The 23,943-nt window shown below is 40.0% G+C and overlaps 2 protein-coding genes across 2 annotated transcripts in view; one reads left to right on the top strand and one right to left on the bottom strand.

Annotated features, from left to right (window-relative positions):
* Window positions 1-23,943, bottom strand: part of UROC1 (urocanate hydratase 1) — a 125,703-nt gene that overhangs the window by 55,720 nt on the left and 46,040 nt on the right. The window contains exons 5-6 of the mRNA XM_026087996.1: window positions 8,916-9,056; window positions 8,728-8,819 (exon numbers count right to left, since the gene is read on the bottom strand). Coding sequence (XP_025943781.1) covers window positions 8,728-8,732 — 5 coding nt within the window. The 5' untranslated portion in view covers window positions 8,733-8,819; window positions 8,916-9,056. The remainder of the gene's footprint in view (window positions 1-8,727; window positions 8,820-8,915; window positions 9,057-23,943) is intronic.
* LOC112976585 (netrin-4-like) overlaps window positions 1-23,943 on the top strand; it is a 53,105-nt gene that overhangs the window by 5,066 nt on the left and 24,096 nt on the right. The window contains exons 2-3 of the mRNA XM_026088005.1: window positions 1,771-2,312; window positions 16,506-16,769. Coding sequence (XP_025943790.1) covers window positions 1,771-2,312; window positions 16,506-16,769 — 806 coding nt within the window. The remainder of the gene's footprint in view (window positions 1-1,770; window positions 2,313-16,505; window positions 16,770-23,943) is intronic.

Below are 23,943 nucleotides of genomic sequence, written 5' to 3'. Positions count from 1 at the left end.
GCTGCCCTCTGAGCTCTAACAACCTCCTAGGACTTCACTGGAATACTAAGATAAGTCTGGCCAGCCCATCCCACCCACTGCTGGAAGACCACCTCCACCAGAAGGAAACTTACTGTGGCTCCAGACCCCTCCACTTTCCYGAGGCTGCTGCTTAAAGTGCATGCGAGGCAAACACACATTAAGTCCAAGTTCTTTTGAGAGTGGTTTCCACTAGTTTATAAGAGCAGTCAAGAGCATTTTTGGATTATCTTCTTCCTTGCTGTCTGAAGTTTAAGCTTAACTTACGCTGTATGTAAGATAGAATGCCACACCCCATTGGTCAGTGGGATTCACTGGACATGCCGTTACTTGGGTTTGTGTCTGAATCCTGGGATGCAAAATGCATGAGGTGTTTTCCAGAACAACATTCATCCCTGATCTTTCTTTTCTGGCCTGTGCAGAAATGTCACTAGGAAATTAAGGACAGAAGCAACTAAAAGGCAAAGCCATGCAAGATGGATGCATTTTTTCACCTTAAACAATTGTTTGGGAAAGAAGGACATCAGTTTCACCCCAGTACACTTAAAACTGGAGTATTTTTATAAGGCTGAACAAGAAAGTCTTTTCTCTGGTCTAACTTGATTTTAAAACAAGTTTTGCCTGAGGAAAGATTGAATATAAACTGAGAAGGGATTTTAAATTTTGACCTAGGATCTTGAACTAATAGCTGACCTTTGAACTGCTCCTAGATTACTAAGGGTTTACGGTCATCCTATGTTTCATTGGAAGGGTCATTTCCGGTAGGACTTGCATTGAGCCATCTGACTTGTGACCTCTTGGATTAGATTTATGACCTTGCAAGGTCAGTCTTTAACTCCTTCTAGACTATTAAGATGCAAAGAGTACACTGTATGTCATTAGAAAAACAGTTTTCTCCAGTTTGGTAATAAGGTTTTGGGAATGACCTGTGATCCAGTGTCACAAGGCATTACTGATTTCCAAACAATATTACRACTTTTTCAGTGATCCCTACCTTTTATTCATTTAGAAATAAATAGGTACCTATATTGAATACACAAAAAATGCTTTTTTGCCAATATTTGTAAACTTGGCAAACAGAATATAGTCATCTGCCTCCATATTAAAGCATTTAAACAAAAGAGAGAGTTGTTTTTCAGGTCTGCTAAGTATTAACAACTCCAGCTGATCTCAATAGGAGTGGCAGAAACTCAACACCTCTTAAAATTAGGCTAGTAATGCATAACTATAGAGATACATGCTTTATTTTAGGTGACTGTATATGTAAACAGTGTCTGTAATCTGTTGGGCTGGAATCATCTCTTTTTTAATGTACCTACAGTGTGTAGTAGAGTTTGGCTTTACTCTCTGATTATAATGAACATAAGTCTATCGAATAGATTCASTCCTTAGATATGGAGCTTTGCTAGAGTGAAAGTAAGAAAACACAAGATTTCTGTATTTAAACACATAGTTTGATAGACCAGCGCAACTGCATTTTTAACAGAAATCAACATTAGACCTACAAATCCCCACAGGTAGCAGTCAAGTTTTCTGAAGACATCAGTTCACAACTTAGGCACCTAAAACAAGGACTAGACTCATTGAGAAACGCCCTCCAAACTTTGTGTGAAAAGGTGAAGTAGCTTTCTTTACACTGAGTCCTGTTGGGTGTGGAAAGAGAGTCCCAACATTTGCATGATCAGCGGTTTTAGAGCCTGAGAATCATCTGGGAAATTCTGCTTAGCTTTGTTTCTTCTGCCTGTCTTTCAGATCCCACAAGGCTACAAGCCTTCCGCTGCAATGGCCGTTCGTGCAACCCTCCGGTGGGCAACCTTGCGACAGGAAGGACACCAGCCACTCTCACCACATGTGGGCAGAACAGCACAGAACTGTACTGCTTCTACCCGGATCAGAACCTCCTCCATCAGGCTTCCCGTGGCTGTGGACAGCCTCGCTGCACCAAATGCAATGCCAACCAGCCTGATAACTCCCATCTCCCTGCTGACATGACAGATGATTTCTTTGCAAACCCCATCTCCTGGTGGCAGTCTGCCCAAGGGGTACACAGGGAAGAAATCAGGCTGGACTTTGAAACTGAATTCTATCTGACCCATGTCATAGCTGTGTTCAAGTCACCTCGCCCAGCTGCGATGGTGTTGGAAAGGTCCCAGGACTATGGCCAGACTTGGAGGCCCTACAAATATTTCTCTGCCAACTGTACAGCTACTTTCGGGCTCCAGGATGATCTCATTGAGGAGGGCTCTATGTGTACTTCCAGGTATTCAGACGCAGTGCCCTGCACCAGAGGAGAGGTAAGCAATAAGTGAGGTTTGGACAATGTTTAATGYTGAACAGCTGAAGCCTAGATGAAAATCAGTGAGTATGTGCTCAAAGGGACACTGTCCATATAAATTAAGAAAGGCAGCCCCTCCCCAAAGGCTTTATGTTAAGAAAATAAAGGGGAAAGAGAAATATGTCAAAGAAAATGAATGGAAATGATTTAATGATCTCTTTTATGAGAATTGCATAGGATAGGATTAACATTTCCTAATTTTACATTGCAGATGCCAATAGGTGAACTAAAATTCCATCAAAATTTAGAGAAATATAGGCATTTGTAGAGCCTGATTTATCTGAAATGGTTTTCTACTGCAGGATGACATGAACTGCATCCTGTATTATCTATCTTTGTCYATATAAAAGGTCTTAGATGCTTGGATGACATTTAAATACATCCTGCCCATAACATTCAATGCACACTGTTCCTGCTGGGAGGGTCAGCTCTGATGATGGAATATCAGGGCATAGGCTCCAGAAAGGAAACTAGAAACAAGAAGTGGAAGTGAGCAGCCATGTTTCACTATTCAACACAGGGGGGAAGTGCTCCTTTGGTATGAGTATTTTGATGTGCCATTAGATGCAGAGGGTTTTCTTTTTAAATAAATGTATGATTACTCTGATAAATTCCTTTGAGAAGAACATTAGAAACTGCTTATTAATCAGGTATGTAGTTCAGCTATAACCCTTTTCATTCATCAATCTCAAAACAATTTAGATGGGAAAGAAGGTAAATATCATTGGTATCTTTTTATAGAGGAGGCATGAATGAACAGGGAGGTTATGAGACATTCCTATAGTCACACCAGCTGCTGGAGTCCTTTCACTTCCTTCTCTCTTCCCAAGAGAAGTCACAAACCTCTTCTTGGTTTCCCTCTCTGGAAATGATCATGCAGATTTGGCAGTAATATTTTGATACAAATTAAGCTCAGGTGTGAGATGAAAGGTCCAGATAGGCTTTAAAAAACACAGTGATTTCAGCAGCACGCTTCAAAATGCACTCAAGAAGAAAGGAACTAGTGTACTATACCAGAAACAGGGAGGCAGCAGTACAGAGAGACTGAGTTCATCTTTGTGCAACAGACTGGGAAACATCTCTGCATATTGGAAATCTGGAGTAAATCATCTGCTGAACTGTCTTGTTGCTGGAGTAGCAATTCTGCTAGTCAGTCAATATGATACATTTCCGTCAAATACATACAAATGTCTTCTGTACAGAGATTTTACTTGCCACGTCAATACAGAATCTAGGCATCTAATATCATTTTCCATTTCTGTGTGCCTTCCAATTAAAAATCTGGAAGTACTTTACAAGATCTATTTAATGATCTTCAGTACACATATAAGGGTCCTATTGCCATTTCACAGATGGGGAAAGAGAAGCACAGAAAGGTGAAGTGGTCTGTGGTAAAACATGACAATTCTGGTAGAGTAAGGAGTAGAATCCAAGGTTTGAGGCAAAGGCCTTGGCCTTAAATGCAAAACAGCTCTTCCTTCTCTAGTACAGTATCCCCTGTTCTCCTGCACTTTGTTGGGTTTTGTGCTTACTTAACTTTGGAAAATATCATTTAAGACCATGTGTTGCTGCTAAAATAAATCTGAGAAGTGGATGGCAGAAAATCAAACAATAAAATCTTCATCCAACACAAGCCTTTGTGATTACAAGTCAAAATGATTCTGTCAACGTGGGCAGCAAGTACACTGAAATGAGTATGTGTATGCTTAATCAATTTACACTGTGGTAGTAGATCACAGAAAATACTAGTAACAGTAAGAACAGTCATATATTTATAGGTCATACCCTTACAGACCCAAATACTTTCACGAACTGTTAAATGAATTGAATACATACAGAGGTCACTTCCTCCACGGGATGGAGAGCTGAAGCTATAAAGCAGCACACAGAGATCTATACAGCAACTTAACAGAGAACAAGACAAACACTGTTTCACAGCACGTTAATCCGAGAGGATTCTGAAGTTCTGGACAGACTTTACAGAGACCTCTTAACTAATCCATGAAATATCACTGTGACAAGGGTACAACTGCATCCGACTTTTCAGGCCAACAATATGACACAGCAAATTCTTTTGTGAACAAAAATATAGGGAGGCAAAGTGTAGTCACTTAAAGTGGTATCTGATCAGATTTGCTTGAGTGACACTGTTACTCTTACTGCAAGTTTCACAGGATTTTTGCCCACACATCTCCAAAWTGCAGCTTTACACCATATTTTAAAGATTTTACAAATGTCATCAGGGCAGCCTCTCAAGCACCGACTCAGAAGTGACTTGGAAGGAAGCAGGTCACTGACTGAATCCCCCCCACTACTTTCTGCAGTGTTCTCTGCTTTCTTTTCACCTCCCCTCTGACCTATCCAATTACTGATACTGACTAAGCCTTGGAGAGCTGATGAGCTCACATCACAAGCAGACAACATTTCTGGAATGATCAAAACTGTTTCCAGCTTACATGCTAATTAATTCTCTGAGACAAACGTCAGCTCTCTCTACTGAAAGGGTTGATGTCATTTCCAGTGCATGACAGTCAGGATTTTCTTAGGCACTGTCCTATTTGCTTTCAGAAGAGATATAAATTCCTTTTTAACAGGGCACAACAGGAATCAAAAAGGAGATAGCTTACTAAAAACACTTAGGTTTAAAACCCATATGGGATGCATCATGGAACAAGATTTCAGGTTGGCTGGCTTCCAAAACTGAGAATGTAGGTGTGAAAGGAGAAGGTGGTAGAGTTGTAATAACATATATGCATCTATAAACCGAGATGCATCTCTCTCAGCGAGCACATTYTGGTGCCCCTTCAAGAGCACTGAAAAAGGTTTCTCATGGCAGCACAACAGGAAACTGAGAAGAAGAGAAACTTTGAGGATACTGAAATGAAAGCAAAATATATTTTGGTGGGTGATGTAACAATGTCATAACAGAACACAGTATATCATTAAGTTAAGGTGTATCACTTATCAATTTTAAATTATCCCTTATCTTTCACCTCTGACTGGGTCATATATCTCCATACCATCTGAGATGAGATAGAACTGAGACAGAAGGTGTCATGCATTAGGAAGCACAGAGCATTAGAAATGCACAGAGATGACTTCCTAATGCCCCTTTTGCAGTTTTCTTTTACTCCAGCATTTATTAAATCCCCTGCTCTAGGGTTCAGATCTACAGCATTCCTGGCATTTGTTTCACCACTACTTGCCCAGTGAAGCCCACATGAACTATTAGCTCATTAATTATGTTCGCTATCCAAACTTCCTGTTCCAGTTCCAGTGCTCCAGTTTTCAAACTCAGTTTTTGGCTGACTATTCCTTCCTCAGTCATTGTTGCCATTTAAGACTAATAAGGATCCTCTAATTCTCTTGCTTGTTTAGCATGGTCTATTAGCTGCTATGTTTGAGCCTGTTCTCACCAATCTCTTGTATTTCACAGATCAGTTTTACACTGATAAGCTAATCTCCCAAAGCTGTGCAATGCTGAAAACTAAATGAAAATAGGGAGTCTGATACTCATTCTTCCAGACTTTGCCAGTTCAGCGTACTGGCCCTGCTATTTACTGGGGCAATCACTGGATATGCAGATTCCTGACTCACTTGTTTATAATACTATATACAATACATTTGGAATAGCTGCAAGGAAAGAAACAAACTACAAAGCATTTTCTAGCCCCTGTGAGTATTTTGTCTTCTTTCATTGGTCTCGATCTGCAAGCCAGGTGAGCATGTATATGTTGGTTTCTTGCCATTCTATCTTAGAAGCCCTTGCTGTTAGTAGATATGCCAAAAACTTAAGTGTCCGCAGGACTTTTGCCAGTTTCAGTACAGTTCCTTTTTTCTCTTTTGTTTTCAAATTTTTGCAGAGTCCAGGCCAGCTCAGACTGACAGCTGGCTCTGAACATCATGTCAAGAGTTTGAATCACATCTGGAATATTCAAGTGAAGTTCATTAGGAATAAGATAGTCAAGCTGGTTTTAAAAATCAAGCCCTTTTTTCTGTCCATCCACCCACTTGCCTATCATAACCCAATGAGCTTGTTACAGAGTCTTCATTTCGGAGACAGCGGTGTTTCATTTTGAGCTAGCACAGTGCAGCCTCTCTGGGTTACAAATGAGGTAGAAAACGGTTTTAAATATACTGTCTTGCTGAAGTTTTCTGGCTGATCCAATTCTATCTTCAAACAGCAAATTTCCAGTATAGCAGTGACCCTTGATATTCTTCAAGAAGTCATTTTTCAGGTCTTTCTTTAAATTCTCGTGAAACTCATAGCTGTTACCAGGTTTCAAGTCTACAGGGCTATTCCTGACTCTTTGTGGCAAGCCTACTGGTTTGTATTGTTGAGGTTATTGCTTATTTCTGATCCGTATTGCCATTCCAGGTAGAATTTTTCACAGATGAGATTCCCAGTCTGTCCAGCACTTCGAATTCACTGCTGCAGTGAGTATTCCAGTCCTACCAAGAGGTCATTTCCCAACCTTTTCTGGGAAATCTCCAGATGCCTTTTTAACTTCTCCTGTGAAATCACCTGTTCTTTTGAAAACTTCTTTTGATTTTTCAACCATCTTTGATACCTGTGAACATCTCTACTGACTGTTCTATTTTGGTTTAACTGCAGCTCCAGCTTAATTGGAAATTGCCTCTCTGTCCCAATGGTCCCAATTTTTACCTAAACAGCTAGCCAGTACTCACTCTCACAAATAATTTGTACTCAGAAAAGAAGATGTTGAAGAGGTCAGGCAATCCTGGTTTTTGCAAAGAACAGCCACACTGTCCTGCTTTCCAGAACTCAGGAAGTTTTGAGCAAGGTGGTTTCTCTGCACAATGTTCAAAGCCTCCTTTCCCAGCTGATAGCTCACCAAAAAGTCATCCTGTTGCAAGTAAATCACTCTCTGCCCTTTGCTTTCTTGCCTCTCTAGCTAGCTGTTCCTACGTTTTCTCTGGTTGCATCTACTTTTAAACACAACAGCTCTGCAAAATCAACACCTAGCTTTCTATACTTGCAAAAACTTCTCAGTGAAAATCCTCCACCAGCATATCTTATGTCCAGACCAGCCTGTTAAGTACCCTACGTTTTGCTTGTTAACTTTTAGCACTACAACAAATTTCATATTAAATGGGGAACAAGTGTTTCTAATCTTTATCCTGTAGGAAGAATAGTTACTGTTATGCTCTTCAGCTTCAAAATACCAACCTCCAACATAACATCATGAACTAAGAACCAACCCCACCTTTTTAAGGTCTGTCCATCTACTGCAAATGCATCTACAGGAAATGCTACTGAGATCTTTTTTACCAACCAACCAATCCATCCATCCATCTGTTTTTCTGACAAACAAAGCACTGTACTGTGTAGTCATGAAGCCTAAAATGAACCTTCAGTTCAGCCAATGTAAATCAAAATTCTGGCTCAAACAAAAGGAGAAATGACCACAACATTGCATCAGACATTAGTGTGACTTGCAGTTCAGACACCATCTGGGGGAAAAAGGGTTTGGAAATGCTTCGACCTGCATCCTGACAGCACATGCTCTCAAAGATCTTAAGAGATTAAGGGTGCATTTTTAATAAACCAGAATATCAGGAAATGAAAACAAATGTTCTTCCTCAAGAAGAACATGTAAAGAACATGTAAAGAAGACATTAGCATGCAAAGCTGCATATAAAACTGACCAGCTTACAACCACAAGACCCAAAAGGAGACCCATCCACTGCTGGGTCTGCCTAGTGGAAGGCAGCACAAAATCAAAGGCTGGTTCATTTATGTGAGTGTCTGGGTGACAGATGACACCAATGAAGTGTGATATAATAAACCCATTACTGGAATTCACTGGGGGCAAGAAGAATTGTGTATGCCTGAATTAGGTAACTGGTTCCTATGGCAACATGTTAAATGTGCCTTGCACAGAAGACCTGTTCATTCTCTGTTTTGAGCCTGTGGTGACCTCTTTAGGGACCGAAGTCCGCAGCAATGCTTTTTTCAAAGATGAGTGGACTCACTTTGTAGCTAAAAGACTTTCAATCACTCTTTTAAAGATACTCTGTGAGTGTCAAAGCAACATGCAGCTCTGTCTACTTCAAAAGCCACCAGGCTGTTCAAACAGAAGCCACAGCCAACCCTGTGGAAGGTCTTTGCCTCTGCACTGCCATTGGAGACCTCTGCTGCCCCTCTCCATCTACAAGGACTCCATGAGCAATGCTTACTACAGAGCAGGATCACTTGCACAGATACCAAACCAGTCCAAGGACAGGGCTATGTGTGGAATGTACCTGACTGTTCCAAATACCCACAATTTTTGCTGTCTTTTCTCAGGCTTTTCTTTTAGAGTCTTCATGCCTTTTGGTAAACAAAGAAGGATCCCCACGAACATACATACCTCATTAAATGGCAACATCAATAATTCATGAGGTCACCATTAAGGTTTCAGTTGCTTCTTAAAGGTCTGAACTCATACAGCAGTGGGGTCACCTAAAAGAAACATGCCCAGCACATCACAAGGTTGATTCCTAGTAGCTGAAATGCAAGGACAGGGTACTGCGCTGTAGTGAATTGTCCAGCACTCACCAGGCCTCTCAAAGCCACACAATGCTTGGGTTATTCCAACTTCCAGCCGGAAAGGATTCCAGGAGGGATTAGTCACTCCTGAAGGGACGTGCCTGAATGTTATGACTAGGGCTGTCTGTTCAGCATTTCGTTTAACTTGAACTGTAGAGGAGATAAAATGCAGAGGCAAGTTGAGAGGAAGCAGTTAACACCAGCAGTGTAAACAAGCAGATAGCACTGCCAGGCCCTGCTTCCCTGGAGGAAGAATTAAGGGGCTCAAGGGTTTGTGTCTGAGGGGAATTTGAACTGACATGAGACTGGTCCAGGATTACCATCCCTGGCAAGTGAACTTCGGGAGAGTACCAAGTGTCCTACTCTGACCTGGTTTGTAATGAGCCATTTCACAGACATTTGGTACCTAGCCAGAAAGACACAGTTATCTTCTTRAGCATTATTTCTGCATTTCCTGACATACTAGGCAGCAGATATCAAATCAGTGGTCCATCTCACCTTGTTTCATAAAAGTTTAGTGGAGTTGCAGCCATGACTTTTCTTAAAGTCTCAAATGAGAAAAAAATCTTATCTAAAATGTTATGAATCTTATGTATTCATTGCTGTAATTTCTAGACTCCAGGCAGAAGAACACTTGCTGTTTGCTCTATGATTGTTCACACATCGCTGTCATGGCGAGACTGTAAACTTCTCTACATCTGTTCATGTGTAAGGTTTCAGCCAAGAGCTAGTGTTATAAGTGGCCCCACTTACGAGAGATGGATCCTCTCCCATGAGAATATAGCTCTAGTCCTGTTGACACTGATAGTGACTAAGTGTTTTAACTTTCCTGACAATTCAGCAGACAGTGTGAAATGAGTTTCTTCATTCTCAGTCCAGTTCCCAGTAGAATTGTCTGAATCATAGAACCCCTCATGCTGCCCTGCCCCATTTCAGAGCAAACATCATTTCTCATAATGAAAAATGATGCTGCACTGTGGTGGCAGCATGGAAATGTTCTCTGGTCCTCACAAGCTCTTGCAAGATGATGTTGTGTGGAATGGAGGGAATTGCATCCATTCCCTGTACACAGACTGCAACCTGAAGAACAGTTTTAGTGCACAATACTTTAGGTATTGAATTCCATCTACATTAGCTGGTTTGACAAAGGATACTGCTTCTCCCTACAAACCTTGCCTTTCTACACAGATATTGGGATTTACATCTGTGGATAACCTGAACCTACAGGAAACACTAAGTTTGAGGAGGAGAAAAAGTCTGCATGACACTTCAGATTTGTCTGCCTCTAACCTCGACTGTACATTCTTTCCCCATTGTGATACTGGCAGCAATGCTTAAATATTAATATTAATGACACACTGGGTTACTGGAATAACCTCAAAGCAAATGCAAATTGAAGGGACATTGACCSTTTCTGTTGTTGAAAGCACAGAATGAATTCAAGATGCTACTTGTTGATAGTAACTGGGTTTACACAGATCAGAGACATTTAAAAAATTAAACCCACAGTTATTTCTTTAACAAACTGTCGTATTCTATATTTAACTGGTTTCCAAATTTTATTGTCCAGAAGGACAGAAAAGGAGTGGATCTTGATTTAAAAATGCTATCCCCTGAACCACTAGGACTAGTCTTCTAATAGCTAAGAGAATAGCTGGACTTTCTTCATGTTCTTAACAGTATTTCAAAAGAGGAAAAAGACCACTTTTGTGTTGGCACTGTACCACAAGATGGAAGAATGAATTTAAGTCAAGGGGCTCTGTCAAATTGATCAGAGGATATTTGTCATCAGGTAGGAAAAATTCTAAGACACAATTGTTTACTATTCCTTTACGAACAAAATCAACTCACATAAAAATCTCTTAATGAAGAGGATTTAGGACTGATGAGAGTGTTTACTGCAGCTTCCTTCTGACAGGCCTAGTATAAGCACACAGACATTTTTGACCTCATTAACCTGATTGATTGTGTGCAACACGATCAGCATAGCTTAAGGATGATTTGAAATATCAAATTCTTGTTCTGCACAGCGATCTTCTTTTGTAGGAGGCCGTGCATTACCACTGCCCTCCAATTATGACTCATATTCCTTGACCTAAGGCTATGAGCTTGCAATAAGGGGAAACTTTGTTGTATCCACATCTTTTCTGACTAATACTGGCTGGAAGATCAGGTTAAGAAAACAGAATTATCTGCATCAAGGACAGAGAAGCAAAACATGGACTCAGTGAATGGCAAGAAATCAAAAATCTGAGACACTGTCTCTGGAATGAAGATGATCCTCTTGACTGGTGATAAAACACCACCCCTGTGAAGCTGTGCCAACTTGTGTACAGTAAAACAGATCCTCTAACAGTGGCTGTCTTTTTTAGCTTTGCACACTTACAGCATTCTCCAAACCTCCTTGCTCTTAAAAAGGTCAAGAGAGGACAGGATAGAGACCATCTTTTTGAGGCGTAGCTGACTGACTTTCAAAAATGAGAATGACAAATATGCGCTTGATAGCAGATATGGAGATAAGCATGAATGTCCTACTCAGCATTCAGCTACAGTGTCAGTTTCTGATTATAAGGGAAACTCAGGAATTAGGATGTATTATTTCCACAAAGGATTGAGGCTCTCTACAGAAGTGCTGAACACCCTCCTCTCCCACCCAAGTATGTGGAAACTGAAAGCTTTCTAGGGTGTCCTTAAGGGTGTCCTTAAGGGTGTCCTCAGCCCTTAGCAGTCTTAATCAGCAGCACATTTTCTTCTCTAGCTGAGCGTATGCTGCTTTTATGAAAGCTACACACTGATGTTTAGAGAAAACACTGGGGAATTTCAGAGCAGACTGTTACAGCAAAAAAAAGAACAGAGCTTTGTGGAGCTGGATACTAGATAAAGACTTAATTAGATGAGACATAACCTTATGGTGAGCAACACTGGGAAACTCTTTTCAGAGCCTGCATCTTAATTATAGGAATATATTTCCTTTTTCATTACACTTTCTTGATATCCTTTACATGAATATACTGAAAAGCTGCATATTTGTAAAATATCCCTGGGAAATAAACATAAATCTTGCTTCTCTTAAGCTAAGCAGAAGACAGAATCAAATGCTCATGTGTATAGAAGGAACCTGCCTCATAGGCTTTGAAAGCACAATGCAATCTTGTCAAGTAAAAAAAAAAAAGCAGATAACGCAGTGAGAAGTGTCTCTTCCTACAGCTCATGACTCTGGGAGTTCATTAAAACTTAGATCCATTTCTAATCTAAAGATCTTTCAAACATTTGTGTAGAAATGGTTGAGATAGCTAAACTCTTATCTTTTACCTATTATTATTATTTCTAAAATTTTGCACATATGAAGCATACATCTATAGGGAACCTTACAGAATTTTACAGACAAATTTATTCATCCTCCTCCCCTCCTGCGAAGTATTTGAGAAGCTGTGTCCTGTTAAAAAAAATGTAAGCAGGGCATGCAGTAGCCTTCTCTGATTCCTACTGAAATCACTAGCAGTCCAGACCAGAGTAAGGCCAGAGTATTTGCTGAAAGTTATGCTGCGCAATTTGAACAAGAAGTCAAATTCCCAAGTCTGTATTTTGGCTACAGTGACATCTCTTCCTTCTTTGCAGTAATAAAACCCTTCCTTGGGCAATACAAAACTAGAAGCCCATATATACAACCACCAGCAATCTGTCTCCTAATCAGGGACTCATTTCTTCTTAGGGAACCAAAAACTCAAATACATGCATTTAAAATACCATCATGTGCTTTTAGTATAGAAAAAAAAAGGGGGGTACTTTTTTTTTTTTTAGGTAAACTATGCAGTTATGGATAAATAATTCAGAAACACGTAAGGTGAGACATCAGATCTGTTTTAAAAAATGATCCCACCCTACAATCATTTGAATCAATGCACATAAGAGATTAAATATAATTTTTGGACTGCAACATATTACTCTTGACAGTAAAGTAATCCATATGTTAAGGAAGACCTAAGAACCACCACTATAATGTAAACAGACATATCCAATCAAATACTAAAAATGAACCAAGGAATCGTGATTACATTATATTCYTGTTTGTGCTCAAGGGTTTTAATCTCCAGAATTTCTAGGAGAATGTGTCTCCCAGAAGGGGAGAGAGAGGAGAAAATTCCATTCAAGTTTTATGCATATCTGAAATAATGTTGCTAAGCTGGTTTAAATACTAATTAAAACTGTTACCTCAGTCCAAAAAGAAGCTCACCTAAACATACTTTACATTGGCACAACTTATCCACTTTGACTCTGCTGACACAAAATGTCTTTGTTTATGTAAGTCTTCAATATCTTTGTTTTTTATAAAGTTAGGAAAGCTTAGTTCCTTGGTGGTTGTTGAACCCAAGAAGAACATCTAAATGCTGCTCCCAAAAGACTTCACTAATGTTATGTCACTCAAATCAGATCTTTAACTTTTAACAAGTCTTGTTTTGGGAGAAACAAGGATGAACAAATCCAGTCTCACCACTGAGCTTATTCCAAGCAAAAATATGTCATGAATTAATCATACAAGCAAACTCTTGTATTTGAACTGGAATGGAATACTGATGTTTCTTAAAAGGATGTCGCAATCCCTATGGGACATCCAAGCTATTAACATCTCTACTGACAAATAGATGTTCAGAGTTCTAAGGGGATCTGGAAATGCCAGAGCAACTCTCCTTAAGAGATGCAAGGCCTGAAATGAAAATATTTGCAAAACAATAAACCCACAGGGAACCTAAGCTTTTTTCCAAGCTGTCAAGCAAAGAAAGAAAAACTGATACCACTTCATGATAGCAAATGGCACTGTGCTGAAAGARGAGCACCCAACAGCTGTTCCTTTGRCCTAAGGAACTCATTGCTATCTGGATACCAATTAACACATGGTGAGGATGGATAATTGACTGGAGATCCCAAAACATGAATCCATATCTTTAAATGCATTGTAATATATACAGAATAGGTTTCTAGTAGCACAACACARAAGACATCATTCATGGTTAACATAGCACAAAGCAAGGCCATTGTCATCAAATAGAAGTACAATACCACAGATGTAGAGTAAAAAGAAACACTTTGACCATTACCTAGTCATTTCTTTCAGAAGAGCACAATGAAAAACTCTTAATCTTCCCCTTATTCACCTTCCTTCTCTATCTCCTGTGGGGAAATCCATACTATGATTCCCTGTTCGCAAGTGGGGACTCTGGGGCACAGACACACTAAGCCTCTTGTCCAGGTGTGTATAAGGAAGTCACTGGCAGGACTGGCACAGACCTTTCAGAGGCTAATGACATACTGGTTATCTTTCTTAAAATGTCTTGTTCTGGATCAAGATACCTCTAACATATATATCCTTGGACCAGTGATATGTCAGGTATCCTTAGGAGAGCTCTCCTGAAAGGAGAGAACATTTTTACCAAGCATGTTAGAGAAGGCATAGACAAGAAAGCCAAGTGTGAGAATGGAGCTTATAAAAAATGATAACTGAACACACTGCTTTACCCCTTGGTTCCTCTGTTTTATGGCATTTTATGAGACCTTCACAAGGACTTTCAGCCATTAATGTCCTAGAAGTTAGTTTTTAACCCTGCTTTGAGATCCTTTGGGTTAGGAGGCTCTGCAGAACAATTCCACCCAGTTCACTGCCTTGGCCTTAGATGAACTGACACACTCGTGTGGGACGAAGACATGTGTCCGTACACGACCAAGTGCTCGGGACTCCAGGAAATCACTCCACCTCCGTGTGGGTCTAGAGGGAGGGAGAGGGGGCTCATGAAACTGGCCTCCACCGGAAAGACTGGACCACCTCGGATTAAGGGAACTGSACAGAAGAGATTTGGTCTTTGTCCTGTGAATCCATCAATAAGGGGAATGTTGGGCACCTGGACAAAACAGAATGGGTCATTTGCTTATGGTTCCATTAATCAGGGGAATGTAGACATCAGGGTGGAAAGGACTGGGCTATTTTCTCATGGCTCCATTGGTCAGGGGAATGCGGGCACCTGCATTGCACAGCCTGGGCAATCTGCCCGTAGCTCCATCAGACAAGGAAGTACGGACACCTCTGATCTGACCAAACAGGTCTATCTGCAGCTTTGTAAATAGCTGACAATAAAAGGAAGAGAATTAAAGAAAAGAAAAAAGTGTAGAATTAACTGAATAGAAAATGCTGTGGACAGGTGGGAAATGTACCACTGCCTTTGCTGTATTACTGTCAGGTATAGTTCTGTGCTAAGTCTGGCAGCTGACACTGTTATTTTAAGGGGGGTTATCTCCCCATGTGCCATCAACATGCAACAGAATTATCTTCCAAGCATGAACCACAAGCTCTTTTCTGGCTCCTGCAAGCAAAAAGGAACAAAAATATTTTACATCCTGCAAGTATTTAAATCAGTCAGTTCACTAGAAAGAAAATAGAAGAAAAAAAGAGAGAGAGAGAGGGAAAGGGGGAATCCCTGTGGAAACAAAGCTTTCACTCCACTAACAGAGTTAGCCAGACAGAGATTGTCACTGCTCATAAAGCAGGACCAAAGAACCCCGAGGGCAAGTCCCTCTGCTATGATGGCAAAACTCAACCAGAGGAGAAAACAGCTCTCAGATAGGAGTTAACACATCCATAAAGAGCATCTAAGCCTGGGAACGAATGCAACCAGCTCTCTAGCTCATTGGCATGGACTGTGATAGCCCTCCATTGACACCCTCTCCACAACAAAACCAACAGAAACAAATACACCCTGAGAGATACAGAAGGGCAGAGTGGTACATGAGCTAAAATAAAACATGTCACTTTGGTCACTGTTAAGCACCAAATCAGATCTGTGATATCCAAAAACAAACTGCTGCTCCTCTGGAGAGCAATCAGAACAGCATAAAAGTCCTGGTAAAAAAGTAACAACTCTCAAACRGTGGGTAGGCACAAAGTGCCTTTGGCCCTGCAAGCTCACTGCAGTGCAGCTATTTCTCCTCTCCAATTATTAACACGTCTTGTTTTGTTTGAAAACAGGGTTCTTTTGATCCCTACTCACCCTAAGCCAGGTTGTGTTTTCTAGCACATAGTTCAAGTGAGCAAACCAAAAATCTGATCAGTTTTTTCACTCCTTTCACAGATCCCTTTAGTGCCTTAGTTTACCTGACTGCAGAACTCATGCTAAAGCTATGTTCTTAAAATGCTTTGATAAATTTGGATGGCATTAATACTGCATTTGTGTCAATATACTTCGTATTTCTCTGAGTGACACCTTGTTGTCACTTGGCTCAGAAACACGAGGAAGTAATCAGAGTTTGACAAGTAACCACACATTGGCTGAACTGCAGTAAGTGACTGGGTTCAGTAACTCCAGGGAAAGACAGTTCAACTTGGGTGTTTCCAATCTCACACCTGAGATGAGATCAAAGCGATACACAGTCACTTGCTGTGGCTTGGTCAGCTGGTAATAACTCAGTGTGATGTTCAGGAATTAGCTGCAGGCCCACAATTGCTTATACAGTCTTCAAAATAGGAACTCTTTCCTGAGCATCACCTTGGGATATTTGCTGCATATGGAGAGTCCTGCATCTGTTTCTGGAGGTGTATCTTCTGTCTTTCAGGTGATTTATCGTGCCTTAACTCTGGCTAACAAGATTGAAGATCCCTATAGTCCTGAGGCCCAAGATCTTCTGAAGCTCACCAACCTCCGTCTCCTTTTGTTAAAAAGACAGGAATGTCCATGCCATGGTTCAGCACTGCTAGAGAAACCTCAGAGATTTGCCCACTATGCTATTTATGACCTGATTGTCCGGGGAAGTTGCTTTTGTAATGGGCATGCAGAAGAATGTCATCTTGCCAACAGGACGGGAGACACGGAAAATGTGGTGAGTTCTAGGCATTCTTTAATTTACTAGCCTTGTTATTTGCTTGTGCTTTCTGAATCTAACAGGAGATTTTGCAGAAGATCCTGTCCARCTTTCCCTAAGCCCCTTTAAAAAGGGCAGCACTGTTAAGTCACATCAGTGAAACCTAACTCACTTCTGGGAAAAGATTTTGTATAACTCTTCCTGCAGTTCCATGCATATCAATTGCTAGAGATGAGTCCTTCCAAAATCTTGTGACCTGAAAATACTTATAAATTGTGATGGAGCTTTGAAATTGTAATAGAGATCCAAACCCAAATATAGGGAAGAGTGGGGAGTAATCGTAAATTTTTCCAACTTCATATTGCATAAGTTTCCACATGGTTCTGACAGAAATGTATTTTGAACTGAAAAGCTTGATCAAGAGTCAGAAGAAACCCTGATAAACTAGCTCCTTCTACTGTATTTCARCAAGATAGTGCCTTTGTTTGCTGAAGTGGCCTTAGGTTGAAGCATCCATTCAACTCTGCCGTCTGATTCATAAAGGATTTATGTACCAGCTAGAAACTATACTCTAAAAAAGGAACACTAAAAAAGTAAATAGAGGAAAAAGATAAGAACAGGAAAGCTTTGGCAGTCCACATTGGCAATTCATTGGTCCAGTATAGGTGGCAACGGTTCATAGTTTAGGGCATTATTTTTTAACTTGAGTATTTATCAAGTTGGTCTCAGAGCCAAACAATTTCCTTCTCAGCTGAATTGATGGGTATCACATGTTTTATTTCAGAGAAATTTCTTCTTCTGYAGGCACACACATGGAAGGACTTGTTTGAATGGACTGTGTTTCTAGAGGTATTACATAGTTAAACCTCTGGCCAGAGATTAAATAAGATCTATGAATACAATATCTCTACAGAATGAAGTGTGAAACTTCTGTTTTCTTTCAGGAATGGTTCTGAAAGAAGGAGAAAGTCTACAGTGGTGGGTCTGGCCTTCAGTCTAGTCCTGTCTCTACCTATAGAAAAAGGCTAGCAAAAAGCTGGGAGCTACTCTTTTTTAATATGTTTTGATCAGCTAGGAGGAAGATACCTAAATAAATCTACAAGAAATGACAGAATGAGCACAAATTCACAATGCTCCTTGTATATTTTTGTTACTTACTTTTACTACATGGAGTGCAGTGTTCAGAATGTGAAAAMAATTCCCCCCTTTTCTGCCCATCCAGATTAAAATAAATTAGGATTAAAAAAAAAAAAAAAAGAGCCAAACCTTGTATTCTTCTATAGTACTATGACTGGCTGCAGTTCAATATTTTATCTGTGTGTGACCCTGGGTGTGCAGAAGATGTGGGTTCTGTTTGTATGAACACTCAGATAATGCTGCTCGAGGGGAACAACTGCTGTCTCACTCTTGATCTAGCTGCAAATGWTTTAAGGCAGAACTCTATTAACAGTCATAAGGAAATGATGCTAACCAAATACCCAGGCACACCTAAATAGATATATCACAGACAAAATTCAAGCCACTTAACCAGTCACTGTCTCCACTGGTCCTAGAAGGCTGCCTGTCTCTGCAAAGGATTTTGAAAACCAAAATAATCCTCACTTCTTCAGTCGCTGGTGCACTCAGACATAATAGACTCAAGAAATGCATCTTCAGCTAATTTCTATTCCTTTAGATTTATGGTACACTTGACATTTTGGTTTATTGTCTTCTGGAATGTGAATTCATTGTCTTTCTTTCAACTTTCTGAGTTTGAGAGGTAGATACTGTACAGATAATTAGGACTGTATGATTTGCACAATCTTCGCAAAATAATTTCTGAATCAGTTCTATCTGTAGAATAAATCTAAGTGTCATCTACAGTATTCTAGAACTAGATGATGTTTGCAGATTCCATTAATTACAAATACAGACCCAATTAAGACATAACTGTGTAGGAGAAAGGCTGTTTAAAGAGTGCATTCTCCCCATTGCAAACTGTTAAATATACACGTGGTAAAACCAAATAGATGAATAACACACTAAACGAATACAGCTGGTAGAAGAATAAACACCCTGCCCAGCAAAAGAGGAAAACACAATATTGTGTGTATTATTGGCACAATCATTGTAAGCTATGACTGGATTTAAAAAAAAGAAAAATTTCCACTAGTTACAAGGGAATAGACTCCTTTTGTGCCATTAATTACTTCACTGTGAAACAGTTTTGATGAAATGCACTTCACGAGTGACTCATGCCCCAGGAGGCAAGAGGGTGGATGCATCACAGCATTCATACAGACACAGATATTAGAAMGTCTTTGCCTAAGCAGGGATTCAAATACAGCAGGAAGTGAGAAAGGACTTCCAGAGCATTGACTACTTTACCTCTAGAATCCTAGATGTAAGGCTGGAAAAGACCATGAGTGCGCCAGTCTAAGTCCTTGCATTAAGGTATGATCAAGCATAACTAAGCCATTCACCCAAGGATGCTTGTTGAACTTGTTTTTGAAAGTCTTTGATGAAGGAGATTCCCCAGCAATGCTCAGTATTGTTCCTGTTCTGACAGCTTGAAAGCTTTTCCTTACTGCCTGCCTAAATAATACCTGCTGCAAATTAAAGTGATTTTTTCTTGGTCCTTCTGCAATGATTATGGAGAACAGGTGATCATTCTGTTGATACAACTGAAAGATTCTTATCATATCCTTCCTTAGTTTTTGCTTTTCTGCACTAACCAGAAAAGTGTGAAACCTTAGGTGGTCAAAACTTAAAATTCTACTCCCAGGTTGTATAAGTCCAGAGTAGAGACGATCATATTATTTTGCTCCTCTTTTCTGTGTTTTAACCATTAAACTTTAGCTCTTTTTCAAATATGCATTGAAAATCCACTCCTGGAAGAGCCAGTTTCCTGGATCCCTTCTAAATTTTATCTAATCCTTACAGATGAAGACATTGTAGTAGTGAAGGGAGGGTTCACCTAGGTACAGACCTCAGAATTTGATCTACCTGGCTAGCATGAGTGAGTTTACATAAGTGTATTACTTTGCATGTCACAGTATGGTAATCTCCTTGACTACATGCAGAAGAGGAAAGCCTCTGTTGTTGATTGTCGAACACCAGTGACACATTTCGAATCAGCCAAACTACGTTGCAACAAAAGCTTTTTGTTATCTTGCAAATCTTTCTTGGAAAAGACTTGGAAGCTGCTTTCCTTTCAGTCACAGAGATTAAAACAGGACAGAGAAGAGGGATGTTAAAAACAAACACTATATTTTCAGAAATAATTTGACTTGCTCATTCCACTGGCCACATCAAATATTTAATGAACACATGGGCAGAGAAAATCTCAAGACACACAGTTTTTATCTGGCTAATGTGGGTGATATCACAGCATGAAGGTCTGAGCAGCTTCATGTTTCCTGGGCTGCTGTCAAGCAATTAAATAAAATGCTGGAAAAATACAGACCTCCACAGAAAGTCCTAATAGGAGTTTCAATCTCTTAAGAGTTGAGAGTCCTCATACAAGGTATTTCCTTTCTGTAGTTAGCAAAAACAAAAGCAAGTCCATGTAGAAAACAACTGTAATTGTTTGTCATGGGACAGGCCCAAAAACTGAGATCATTTTGTGCTCAAGTCTTGGGAGAGACATAAATGTGCCAATTGGTAAGTCTGCTTTTCTTACTCTTGAAGGAAATCTGTTCCATTTGTAATACTTTTAACACTGCTAGAGTGATACCGTTTGGAAAYTGAATAATGCAGAATGCTACAGAAAGCTTCTTGACACTTTTGAACCACACTTATCAACCCCATTTTGAAGAGACTAGATAATCTATTACTACTAGATCTCCCAATGATCAACTTAGTTGTGGATCTGTTAATTCAATCATCACAATCCATTCAGCTTCTGGCTTCTCCACTAAGTCTGCCAACATGAAAGGTAGTCACAGTGCAGCTATCTGTATGAGAAGTAATGATGTCACAGAATTCACAGTATCATGGAAACTAACGATGCAAGATGATTGCAAACTGTGAAASTGTCCTCCAAACGGTACATAATTCCTCTTAGAATTGGAACCCACATAGTTTCATGCATATTCTCTCTATCTGGTTGTTAGTCATTAGTGAAAACACTGAACAGAGCAAGGTGCAAAGTAGATATCTGTAGGATCCCATGGAAATGTCCTTTGACTTAGTTTGACAGCAAACCATTAATAACTACTTTTTCAATGTGGTCTTTTTTTTGGGAGTAGCAACACACCCACCTCACTGCAATTTATCTAGATCACATTTTCCTCACTAGCTACTGAGAATATCACTTCCGACAGGAGAAAAACTTTGAGTAGTCATGATGGGAACTGTAAGAAATAGGCAAGAAATTTCTGGGCCGACATATCCTGAATTTGGGGGTTGTTGCTAGAGATAGTGACATTTTCTTGTTTTCTATTTCCTTTCCTCAGACAAAAGACAACAGACACAGAGATATGATATGCAACTTATATGACCTCTTAGGATAGCAAAGGACAAAATTCTCCTCTTGAAATTTCATGGGCTATATCATTCAAACTCTTTCAAGTAGCTCCTTTGTGATCATCGGCGGGGGAATTGCCTATTAAGATTGTATTTTGCCACAGGAACTACAGCGAAGCATTTTCTTTTACATGGAGGGCATTAATATGCCCTTGTAACAGAAACAAATGTCAGGACATGGCCAGCTGAATACATCTAGTCTTCTTCCACCACTGGATACAATTTAAAGTAATCCTGTCCCAAGTATCACTGCTGCAGGCTGTACAAGGGTATGTGTTGCTATATAGTAAAGTTAGGAAGAGCTGTCAGGTGTAGCGTCTGCTGCGCTGACTCGTTTTAGCTGAGCCCAAGTGTGCTTCCAGAACATACAGAGTTTACAAAGCAGAAAGAACACATTGACAGAGACCAGAATCTAGATCAGATTCCTTTCCATTTGCCAAATATTTCACAATTCTCTTTCCAGTCCATGAGAAGTAAGTACGGATGGAGGAAAGCAAATGTGGATTAAAATGTTTTCATACGAAGCATTAGAGTTTTCTACTTGTTAATTATTGGTACCTTCACTGCCAGGAAATTCTTACAAGTTGTCTCGGATGTTTCTTCTGTTTCTTTATCCTGTTTACAGAGACAAACTAGGCTCCTTGTGGGTCTGATCCTCCACAATGAAGCAAATAATAGAAAATTTTCCACTTACTTCAAAGAGAGCAGGATCTGGTCCTAAGTAAGATTTCTTGTTTGGCATACAGGAGGTTATGTAAGGTAAAACTTGTTTTTCTACAGCAGTTTTCTTGGTGACTTGGCTGTTGTTTCTCTTGCAAATACTATCTCCTGTTCACATATCTTGTGCACTTCTACTGATAATCCCCCAACTAAGGAGGTGGAAATCACATTATCTGATGCAAGCTGTGCCAGTTCGTATGACCTCCAGCACTCAGAGCTGCCACGAGGTGCTCTCTGTTGTAGCTGGCAACTCAAAGAGCAGGTTTTGTTCAGGAAAAAGTTAGCCTGTGTACCTCAGCTAGGTAAGTAGCATCAGGAACGTTAAAAAAAAATCACAACAACTTTTAGATGAAGGCACAATAAATTCTAGAAACAGCTGTTTATGCTGGTTTTTTTCCAAAATAAAAACTGAATATGGACTTCAAGCTCTGCCATTAATTATTTGAAAACATAGGAGATCAGTGTGTTTAACTTGACATCCTGGATCCAGTGCTACCAACATCAAATGCAGGTTCTCCAGGAGCTCTACTGAGTGGTTTTCAGCCAGAGCATTTGGCATTCATACTGTCAGCATGAGGTTTTGAGTATCTACGGTTTAGAGAATAACCACAACTGCGATGGTATGATCCATGTAGTGGTTCAGTCAGCAGGAATTCTGCAATTATAAAGTCAACAAATTTTTCCTACACTTACTATTGTTGGAGAAATGTCGCTTACTGCTACTAAAGTCCAAATCAGGAAAACATGTTTATTCAGAAATGGTGTTTAAACACATTCCAAAATGTTTTCCTTAATCAGGGCTCAGAGTAGATCCACTCATGCAGACATTCTACTTGTAGGAAACTCTTTGACTCTTATTTTGTGGGATAAGGTGGCAGATAATTTCCTATCTGACATTATTAGTCTTTAAACACAGCTTTTTCTTAAAAGCGATAGCTATTGAGAAGCTGTTTAAAAGCAGTTTAATTTTATTGCTTAATTGCTCTAATTAATGGTGGTTTTTGTTATTTTAATCACTTAATTGATGCTCTGCTACTTTCTTCTCTGCAAAAGAATCATCATAATGCCGCCAGTAAAAACCTTTGATTGTAAACACATGTAAATATACTTAGGTCTGGTAAAATATGCCTTCTTTTCACAGTAAAGCTAAGGCAGGCAGTGCGAGGAGTGGGGGAAGAAATAACTGATTTATCTCACAGCTATCAGCCACCACTTGGCTACCAACACCTCTTTGACGTCCAGCAGTACAGCACATTTTTCTTTTTAACTCTATGCAATATACACTGTCCTGCCTCTCTAAATTAAAATTGACTCAGCCACCAACACTAGGAAGTTGCTGTGATGTGACAACTGCAGGAGCTGGACACCGATCACACTGCTGTGTTTGGCCTTATACACTAAGTCCTTGTGTTTTTACGCTGTTTCTGTTCTCAGCTCACCTACAAGTTATCAGAACAAAAGTTTTCACTTTGTTATCAAGGCTTTTCAAGGTCTTTCAGCCAGTGCACTCATCCCCCCAAAATCTCCCAGTAATTTAAGCAAATCTTTCTCCAAGTTGTACCTTGAGGGTGCTCTGAATCTGCTGTTTTAAGCTTTGGAGGCAGGTGCACACAACACGAAGAAATTTTGCACAGGATTTTAAAACAAATTCCATATTACTCAGCACAAAAAGTGTAAAATCCTGCATGTATTTGCTTGCCTTGGTTTACTCACTGTGCTGGATGGGTCTTGGGGCTTAGCTTTTAGGGATTTAGAACCCTGCTCTTCCAATGCATAGGTCTTCTGCTAAATCATGGACTTTCTCTCCCTTTTTCTCCCTTTCCTCCGACAGATTCCTTATAAATTTGKCTGGTCCTGTGCTATGTCAGCTCTGTCCTTCCTCCACTCTCCAAACTGCAGCCATCTGCAGAGAAGTTGCAGAAAGCTATCTTTCTCTTGGCTTCATCTATTCCATTGCCCAACATAA

Source organism: Apteryx rowi, unplaced genomic scaffold, assembly GCF_003343035.1.
Source record: "Apteryx rowi isolate R43461 unplaced genomic scaffold, aptRow1 scaffold_75, whole genome shotgun sequence".
In the NCBI taxonomy this organism is placed as follows: Eukaryota; Metazoa; Chordata; class Aves; order Apterygiformes; family Apterygidae; genus Apteryx; species Apteryx rowi.
This window is presented reverse-complemented; position numbering and strand designations above follow the sequence as displayed.